The 9,987-nt window shown below is 39.5% G+C and overlaps 1 protein-coding gene across 4 annotated transcripts; it reads left to right on the forward strand.

Annotated features, from left to right (window-relative positions):
• LOC8058997 (glycine oxidase) lies at positions 634-5,649 on the forward strand. 4 transcript variants are annotated; one of them, XM_002460472.2, is made up of 10 exons: positions 638-1,114; positions 1,223-1,375; positions 1,788-2,002; positions 2,096-2,166; positions 2,339-2,498; positions 2,998-3,190; positions 3,317-3,472; positions 3,585-3,673; positions 4,156-4,249; positions 5,157-5,649. In XM_002460472.2, the coding sequence occupies exons 1-10, from the start codon at positions 787-789 to the stop codon at positions 5,159-5,161; spliced, it is 1,464 nt and encodes a 487-aa protein (XP_002460517.1). In that variant the 5' UTR covers positions 638-786; the 3' UTR covers positions 5,162-5,649. The 4 variants fall into 4 exon arrangements, with proteins under 4 accessions (XP_021310659.1, XP_021310660.1, XP_021310661.1 ...); XM_021454985.1 differs by having other exon boundaries at positions 636-1,375; positions 5,157-5,642; XM_021454986.1 differs by lacking the exon at positions 5,157-5,649 and having other exon boundaries at positions 636-1,114; positions 4,156-5,134.

Consider the following 9,987-nt stretch of genomic DNA (forward strand, 5'->3'; position numbering starts at 1 on the left):
CAGTAAAAAAAACATCGTAGCGCAGAGCTTACTTTATCTATACAAAGATGCAATTCTCACTTTTCAAAGAGTCAAATAATTTAAATTTAATGAAAATTGTATAAGAGTACTAACATTTAGGATATAAATTAAGCACTGTTAAATTAATTATTAATTACGAAATATATTTTCGTAGTAAATCAGTTGAAGACATTATAAAATTGGTTAAAGTTAAGTTAGCTTAACTTATATTGTATAAATTTTGTAGCTATATAAACTTGGTCAAAATTAAGCTAATTTAATTTAGGCCTTGTTTAGTTCACCCCGAAAACCAAATTTTTTTTAAGATTTCCCGTCACATCAAATCTTGGAGCACATATATAGACGAAAATAAAAACTAATTGCACAGTTTGCCTGTAAATCACGAGATGAATCTTTTGAGCCTAGTTAGTCCACTATAAATAATATTTGTCAAATAAAAACGAAAATGCTACGGTGCCAAAATTCGAAATTTTTTCGAAACTAAACAAGGCCTTACACAAATCTTATGCGGGCAGAATGAGTGTATGCAATGAAAAAACTTTAATATTATAGACCCACCCACCCACACACAGTTTTTTTATAGCAAGTATATATAGAACATTACATGGAATATAAGAAACATCGAAACACCTCACATATCGCCAGCAGGCCAGCAACGTTGCGAGACCGTTGACTCGTCACTCCGTCCGTCCACCCACTGCTCTAGTTCGCATCGCCAGATCACGTGGCCGGCCGCCGGCCGCCGGCCTCCGGCCTCCGCTTGCAATGGATGCTGTCATCGCGTTCACCTCAGGAAGCCCTAGCCCCACGCGCTTCTACTACTCAGCTTCGCCGTCGATACGCGTCCCCCAGAGCCTCTCTGTCTGCGGCCCATGGCGCGGGCGTGGGCGCCCCCTCCTCGCGCTCCGGCATCGGTCCCAGACCCAGGCCACCGCAGCGGCGGCCGGGGCGGCCGAAGTATCCCACCACGATGTTGTAGTTGTGGGCGCTGGGATCGTCGGGCTCGCCATCGCGCGCCACCTCCTCCTCCACACTTCTCTCTCCGTTGCCATCGCCGACGCTGCCGTCCCCTGCTCCGGTGCCACAGGCGCAGGTACGCTTCCTTCGGCGCTTGCGTTGATGGTTCGGTGCTTCAGCCTTCATGGCGTTGGATGTAATAAATCCTTGGGCCTCTTCCTTGGGTGGGGTTCGTTGTGGGCAGGGCAGGGATACATATGGATGTCGCACCGGAGGCCGGGGAGTGACACGTGGGAGCTGGCGCTGCGGAGCAAGCAACTTTGGGAGGAGCTGGCGGCCGAGGTTGACGGCCAGGGAGGCGGCGGTGCACGGGAGAGATTGGGTTGGATGAGGACAGGTAGAACCACGCTGCCGCTATTTTGGTGTTTATTACGTGTTGCTGTTATGGTGATTGATTAGTCTATGAATAAATTGCCATTGTCTCTAAACACTAGCAAACGAATCTGAGTAGTAGAATCGCTATGATATTAGTATATTACTTTTATTATGAATGCTACTGCACTGCTGCTAGTGAAACATTATTACCATCTCCTGCAGCCATGGATTTGATGCCACTCCTGCTAGTCCTTGCTGTGCTGATAGTCTGATTCTTAAGTCCATCCATCCATTACTCGAGTTTACTGATATCGTTTTTTTAGATGTCCTATCATGGAAATTACATGCTCTGTGCTGTATTACTCTGTGTCATTTCTCAGTCTCAAAACATGATTTTAAACAGAATGTAACATGTTGCTATTGAGTTTGTTAAGGAAGCTTGCTAGTTGGGAGAACTTCGGAAGAGCTGGACACATTGGAGGAAAGGACCAAGGTTCTGTCTCAGGCAGGCATACATGTGGAATTCTTGTCAGCCTCTTCATTACATGCATTAGAACCGGCACTCAGTGTAGGGAAAGATGGTGGTGCTATGTTCTTGCCACAAGACTGTCAGATTGATGCATTCCAGGCTGTCTCTTTGATTGAGAAGGTTTTTTTTTCCTTCAGGAGTTTGGTTTTGTTCTGCAATGTGCGCTGTTAACAGTGTCTCACTGATATTTCTTGGTTCATTTTCTTATGCAAGACCAATAACTCATATTCCTCAGAAGGAAGGTATAGGGAGTTCTATAATGATCCTGCCATGTCATTAATAAGGTATTCAAGTTTCTTATTTTTAGACAACCTTTGTTCATTAATTGAAGAATACTTCCAACTACCAGGCTTGTGTTATCTATCTGTTAGGAATTCAGATGTTATTTTCTAATCTCAAAGTTATTTCCCTTTCTCCGCATCACTGATAAATAACAACTGATTTTATTCTATGCAGATCGGAGGTTACTGGAACAGTTGAAGCTGTCCAAACTTCCAGAAACATATTGTATGGCAGAAAAGCTTTTATAATTGCTTCTGGCGCCTGGACTCGATCCTTATTGCATAGTTTCTTAGAACCAGCTTTGATGTTGGATATTCCTGTCAAACCACGAAAGGTATATCTGAAATTTCTTGGATTGATTTTTGTTCTGAAAGTTTTGGTACTGACCACTCAGCCATCTTCATATTATTGGTCATCATATGTTTACCTGATATGGAAAATAACAGAGTGGATTGGATTTTATGTATTCTTTCAAGATTTGTTGTGTATGTTTACGTGAGATGCAGCACAGCCAGTAATACTATATTGGATTTGGGCTCTTGAATATTCCTTTTGACTTGGAAACAATGCTACCTGATTATAAATAAGAGTTATGTAAGTGCGTAACCTTTTGCATGAACTAAGGCAAGGAGTTGACAGTCAAAATGAGCCTGTGAAAGTGCCATGTCAGACTGATCTGTTGACCAATGACCACAGCTTGACATTTGTCCTCTAATAGATCTGTAAATCCTCATATGTTATTCCTTGCTACATATAGCATTTATAAATTCCTGTTATCTAATCCAACAATTAACAACATAGAAAAGAAATAATCTCACATATTTCCTGTTCAGGGCCATCTTCTTGTGTTGGAGAAATTTGACAAGGTTAAGTTGAATCATGCCCTGATGGAGGTAGGATATGTTGACCATCAGATTGCTAAGCCAAATAGCACACACATGGCTTCAGAATCTAGTGAAGATGAGCTTGGTGCTTTATCCGTATCAATGACTGCAACCGTAGATACAAAGGGGAATTTAGTTCTAGGTAATTTACGGAGCACAGTCTTCTCCTGTTGCTCCAAGTTCCAGTTTCTTCTTAGGAGCAAAACAAGAATTCCATTTTAAGTGACCTACAGGAAATAGTTGAATATATGGCATGTTTATACTACAGGAAGCAGCCGGGAGTTCAAAGGTTTTTCGAGGGAGGTTGATAGATCCGTTGTTCAGTGTATATGGGAACGTGCAGGAGAGTTTTTTCCTGCAATGAAGAATGTTTCTTTTGATATTGATCAGAATACTCAAATCAGAATAGGGCATCGCCCATACAGTAAGTTTCTTAACAAGAAAAAGAGAAGCATAGTCTGAATTCTTCATTACAATGCTATTATCTTTGTGCCCTTATCTGATACTAACAGAAACAAATACCTTATCTGTTTCAGTGCCTGATGGAAAGCCAGTTATTGACTTTATTCCTGATCTGCCAAATATTTTGATTGCAACAGGACATGAAGGAAATGGACTTACTTTGGTGAGTCACTGATCACTGTATCAATTTTCTCCAGTTGCTAGTGTTTCTGTGTTACATTATTTTTCTGTTTAGTTAGGCAGTTGAAATGTAGGTATTGTGCCAGTGGTTCTGTCATTAGATACAGAGCGATCTTTCCTTGAATGGGACTAGGAACTCTTTTGTGGTATAGGGGTGAAGGGTGGAGAGTTCCTGGATCCAGTTCTTTGAGCACACATAAATCTGTATAAGCATAATGTACCCTCACACTCCTGGTCAACAGTAGTTACAGAAAAACTAGATAAGATAGATACCTTGTTTCCTGGTGGAGCTGATTCATGGTAGTTGAATTACTTTGCGTGAGGGCTGCCATGTTCCTGATTCCAAATAAGATGAAGCTGTTTCATGCCAACAGGGATGCAGGCACTCTGCTCTCTACTATTCTACTGTCATTTTCCTTATAAGAAGATAGAAGAGTTAATGTTGTTCTGCCAATTTTTCTTTAGGCACTAGGCACTGCTGAAATGGTCACCGATATGATTCTTGGGAATCCTGGAAAAGTGAGCCACTCACCTTTCTCCATCAAACACAGATTTTCAGGTAATTTTGGTAAATAGGTCCGAATTCTGCTTCTTCTTCTTTTTTGGAAAAAATATTCATGTTTTTGTGATTCAGACTTTTTCTTGTCTCCAACACAGTTTAAAACCAGGACTTGCTTTTTTATGCCTTGAAAGCTAATTTTCAAGACAACTTTCTTTATTTTGTTTATGTATTCTAGCTCTTTACTTGCACACAATGTGTTTTCAATATAGAACTACTGAATTGGAGATCAAACCAATTTATTACTCAGCTTTCAAGTTGTGTCGTTTACTCGAATTGGTGTTTTACTAACTTCAGTTTGTTCGAAATGGTCAAACATAGGTTGCATACAATTCCAGGATCCTAACACCTACCGGAAGCTTTAAAACCTTATGACCGATAGTGAAGTGAATCACTTCTTTTCCTTTCCTTTTGTTGCAATTACAGTGTGATCAATATTTTAGTGATTAATTAGTTTACTGAGTACTAACCTTATCCTTGTCAACCTCACGAATAATGTCATTAACAACTTGCTCATTAGGCTTTAGTTCACCATCGCCTAGAGCCTCCATCAACTCAGCCATTTGAATAAAACCACTCCCGTCTTTGTCGAAGAACTTGAAAGCTTTAGGTAGATACTCATTATTACTCATCTTTTTAATGTGAAGAAGACTGTTACAAATTCCTCACAATCTAATGTGCCATTTCCATGTATGAGCATTGATTTCATAACGCAAATTACACTTTTAGGTTTGTGAATGATTGGCTGCAATTACAGATGGAATTTACCTCTTTGACTCCATTCATTGTAGTTCAGTTGCCAATATCCCAGGCATCCTAATACTACATTATGTAATATAAGAATAAAAAATGGTAATCCTTGCACTCACCGCTTGTAACAGCATCTTTATCTCTTCCTCTGGAACAGGATGACCGTTTATCCGGAACCCCTCCTTCAGCTCGTCAAGTGACAAATTACCATCATTGTTCTTGTCCATGGTATGGAACAATTGATTTTATTGGTCAATCTCTTCCCTCAGTAAATTCATGGCGCCCACCTGCATTCATCATTGTCAGAAAAGATCAGTCAGCGTGTCACTTGAAGGAATTAAGGGTAGTAACAGCAAGTTATCTGCAACTTACTCCCAAGTGCCTTGTTCTTAAACTTGTTCATAGATGAGACTGCTTAAGCCTCGACTGAACAACCGCTCGAGTGACACATTTTAGGCCTTATCAGCATTCTTGAGCCAAGGATGCTCTGTTTTTTTTTTTTTTCAAAAGGAGAAAAGGTGCTCGTATTTCAGTATACAGCATTCTTAAACCACTTTGTTTTTTTATTTCCAACAATGGCAATAACAGATGAAAAACGTGCTCACTGTCGAAAAAAAATAATGACAATAACAGTATAGCACAACAGAGTATATCAAATTCTTTGTGCTTTTTTTCTATAAACGGATGCAGCCTGCCCTTTCCATTTGGTTTTCAGTAAACTTATTAAGATTGGACTGAAGACTACTAACCAAGAACTTGCTTTGCCGTCAACTGTGTACTAGGATCTGGGTCAAGCATCTTCTTGATAAGATCTTGGGCCATGGATCCTTCTGTAAGTTAATTACTCATCGCAGTATCGATTGTGCAATTTTCTCATCGGAGTCTGCAGTCGTTGAAACAAGCAGCATCGCATCAGTAGTTCAGTACTACTGATCGGTGAATGAACTATGAGAACGAAAAGAGAGCAGCATTCACCTCCCCAGAATGGAGGGAACCCGCAGAGAAGGATGTGCTTGAAGTAGACGGAAAGGCCGAAGTCGATGGCCTTGAGAGGCGACTCCTCTGACTTATTCACCAACAGGAAGTTCTCTGGCTTCAGGTTCCTGTGCATCACTCCGTTGTCGTGGCACAGCTGCGTATCGGATTTGTACATGACAGGGCAGGAACAGCGACTGCGTAAGTATCTGGCGAATTCATGCAGCCTCGCTCGGGCCCTCGGCATGGTCATGGACGACGAACGGTTATATGCACGACCTCGACGATGGCGCCGGTGAAGTAGTGCTCATGCTCGAAGATGCGGTCAAAGAGCTCGCCGCTCTCGCAGAGCTCCATGATGAGGTGCATGTCGTCGTCGTCCTCGCACGCACGCCTCGTGCAGGGACACCACCTTGCCCCAGAGCCTGCTTCCGACATGCGCCGCGTGATCTCCACCTCGCGCTGCACGTCGTCGTCCGCGTCGGGCCTGGCGCGCCAAAGGAGCAGCCGCTTCCGTCGGAGCGTCTTGCACGCCAGGGCCTCCCTCGGTAGCGGTGTCCACGCACCGCCGCGTGACGCTGAACTCGCCGCACCCGAGCTCTGCGCCGAGTCGGCCGGTACCGCCACGAGAAGTCCGGGTCGACGGTGCCGGCGTCGCCCAGGATGGAGCGAGGCTTGGTTCCTGCCCTTCCTGCCGCACTTCTTCTTCCTCTACTTGCCGGTGATGCTATCGTGGTCGTGGTTCATCAGGGAGCAGCACGGACCATCATCGTTGCTAGTGACTGGGAGGACGGTAGCGGCACCATGGCCTCCGCGGCGAAACATCTTCAGCTTGGTGGCCATAACGACGGAGTAGCAACCACCCATGGCCACTGTAGAGATAAATCCTACTAAGCTAATTCTCTTGCACTTCATTGCGCCACGTCATCATCCACTTCCCTTGCGGCATGGAATTAAATGTCCACTCACAAATGGTTTCAATAGTGGATGCAACTACCTATACATAACAACGCATGCATACTGCTAGCAATTATTCACTCGCGTGACCTCCTCTCTAAAACTATAATGTTATAGATGATTCGATAGACTATAGTGAAGCCATATTTATATTTTTTCTTTGTATCCGTGGCAACACGTGGAAAATTCTCCTAGTTATATATATAATAGTAGGTCGAGATGTACTACTATGAGCAAATAACTTTCTTTCCATGCCAAGGACGATGATCCTTTTGGTTTAATTAAAGATGACTACTATGGACTACACGACTTTTTATGATTTACTTATAAGTTTGGTTTTAATTAGAGATGACTATGACTGTTTATGTGTTATAAACTTTATAGTATGTTTAGTCTGATTTCTCTAATGAAGGGATGAAACCAGATGTTTAATTCCATTGCAAAAAAAAGTGCGGCAAAATAACCACCCACTTACTTACATCCGTATATATGCAATGCCTTTTCATATTTTTTTAAAAAAATTATAGTTGTTAAACTAAGTATCTAAATTAAATTGTAGGTGTTTCTTGCAATAAACTCTTTAAAACAAGACCCCAAGAAAGACAAAATATTTTTTTATTGAGTACAATTGATGTTCTAGATCTAAGATAAAATGGTTTATATTCATAACAAATGTTATAAGTTCAGAAAAAAACCATGATATTATAATATCTGAAAAATAGAAAAATTATAAATGTCAAAATCTAAATATATATAGAAATAGATAAATAACATAAATAACATAAATAAAAAACTATAAAATATAGAACAAAGTATAAAGGACAACAAAAATAATAAGTTGTATGTAGATAAATGCACAAACTATTTCTATACTTAAGTAACGTTAAATGTTTTGTTATGTGACATAACTCGCAAATGTAGAAGACACATCGCAAAATGCTAAGTTATTTATATAGTTATAAGCAAAGCCAATTAGCCAAATGTTTTGTATGTGATGTAACTCACACGGATATATATAAGGCACAGTACAAATACACAATTTTTTTGTATACTTAAGCAAAGCCAAAATTTGTGGTATGTGATGCAACCCAAAATATAAAAAAGGTACATCACAAAGGCACAAATTATTTCAATAGGTAAGCAAAGCCAAATGTCTCAGTATGTGATGTAACACACGTAAATGTAGAAGACACATAGCAAATACACAAATGATTTCTATAGTAAGCTAAGCCAAATGTTTTGGTATATGATGTAACACACACAAATGCAAAAGACACATCATAAATGCACAAATTGTGTCTACAATTAAGCAAAGCGAAATGTCTTGGTAGATGTAATCTACACAAATATAGAAGACACACCATAAATGCACAAATTATTTTTGTAGTTAAGCAAAACAAAATGTTTAGTTTGTGATATAACTCACGCAAATACAGAAGACACATCGCGAATATACAACGTAACTCACACAAATGTACAAGACATGTCATAAACACACAAATTATTTGTATAGTTAAGCAAGCCAAATATGGTATGCGATAAAATCTAAACAAAAACAAAAGACACATCACAAATGCACAAATTATTTCTATAATTAAGTAAAAGCAAATATTTTGGTGATGTAACTCACATAAATATAGAAGACACGTCACAAATGCAAAATTATTCTATAGTTAAGCAAAGCCAAATATTAGAAGACACATAACAAAGGCACAATATTTCTATGGTTAAGTAAAGTCAATGTTTTGGTATGTATGTAACATATAAATTTAGAAGACACATCATAAATACACAAATTATTTATAGTTAAGCAAATCCAAACATCTTGGTATGTGATATAACCCATACAAATGCAGAAGAAAAAATGGAAAAAAAAGGAGGAAGGAACATTGAAAATGAAATGAAGAAATAAAAAATTAATGTAAACTTGATATATATAAATTGAAAGGGTAAGTAAAATACAAAAGAAGAAAACAATAAGATAAAACATTGCACCAGCAGTGACCTACAACACACATCCACCTTCCATCTCCATCACACACATACATGATACATGCAGTTGTGCCTAGTAAAGAAATTAATGACCCAACAAAGAATCATTAAATGCTTGTAGTGTGTAAGAACGAGTTGGCAGCACCGTGCTATGCTCCGAGCGCTCGAACTCGACGATTAGCGCTATAGAGCTTCTCTTACTAATTTACTATATGAGGCCTGGTTTAGTTCGCGAATTCTTTTGGATTTCGCCACTGTATCACTTTCGTTTGTTTGTGGCAAATATTATCTAATTATAGACTAACCAGAGTCAAAAGATTCGTTTCGCGATTTACAAGCAAACTGTGTAATTAGTTTTTGTTTTCGTCTATATTTAATGCTTCATGCATGTGCCGCAAAATTCGATGTGACGGGGAATCTTGAAAAATTTTGGGAACTAAACAAGGCCTGAATACACAAAGACGTGAAACATCACATTTATATTATATGTTGTCAATAATCTCTAGTTTATTCTCTTGAGCTTATCAGTCAAATCTATCAGTCATTTAGCAGTATTTTTCTCTTACAACAAATTAGCCAATAGTATTTTCTATGTCTTGTTCGTTGGGCTGATAAGCCATAATAGAATAGCCAGCAGATTCGGCTGATAAGTCTAAACGAACAAGTTCATGATTTCCGTGCTACCTTCCTTTCTCCCTCGACAAACACATTCCGCAGGTCCATGCCTAACCCCTTTGGATCCAAGACCGATGGCGGCAATGAAGAGGCTGTAGTTCTCTTTCTGCCATTCCATATTTCCACGGCATCCTGAAAGGTCTTAATGGGTAGAAAGGGTAAATAGGCTAATAAAAGTTTCTATAACAACACTAAAAATACTTAATTAGTATATAAGTTGATGAAGCGAATTTGACACTAGCTTCATAAAGAGATGATGCAAGCGTCGTACCCAATGTAATTTTTATAGTCTCTAAAAGACTATATCACTACTTATCTCTAGATAATAGGCTAACACAAATTATTATTATTTCACCACTATGACTACTAAACCCTGACGTGGAATTTTG

This window comes from Sorghum bicolor, chromosome 2, assembly GCF_000003195.3.
Source record: "Sorghum bicolor cultivar BTx623 chromosome 2, Sorghum_bicolor_NCBIv3, whole genome shotgun sequence".
NCBI classification, from domain to species: Eukaryota; Viridiplantae; Streptophyta; class Magnoliopsida; order Poales; family Poaceae; genus Sorghum; species Sorghum bicolor.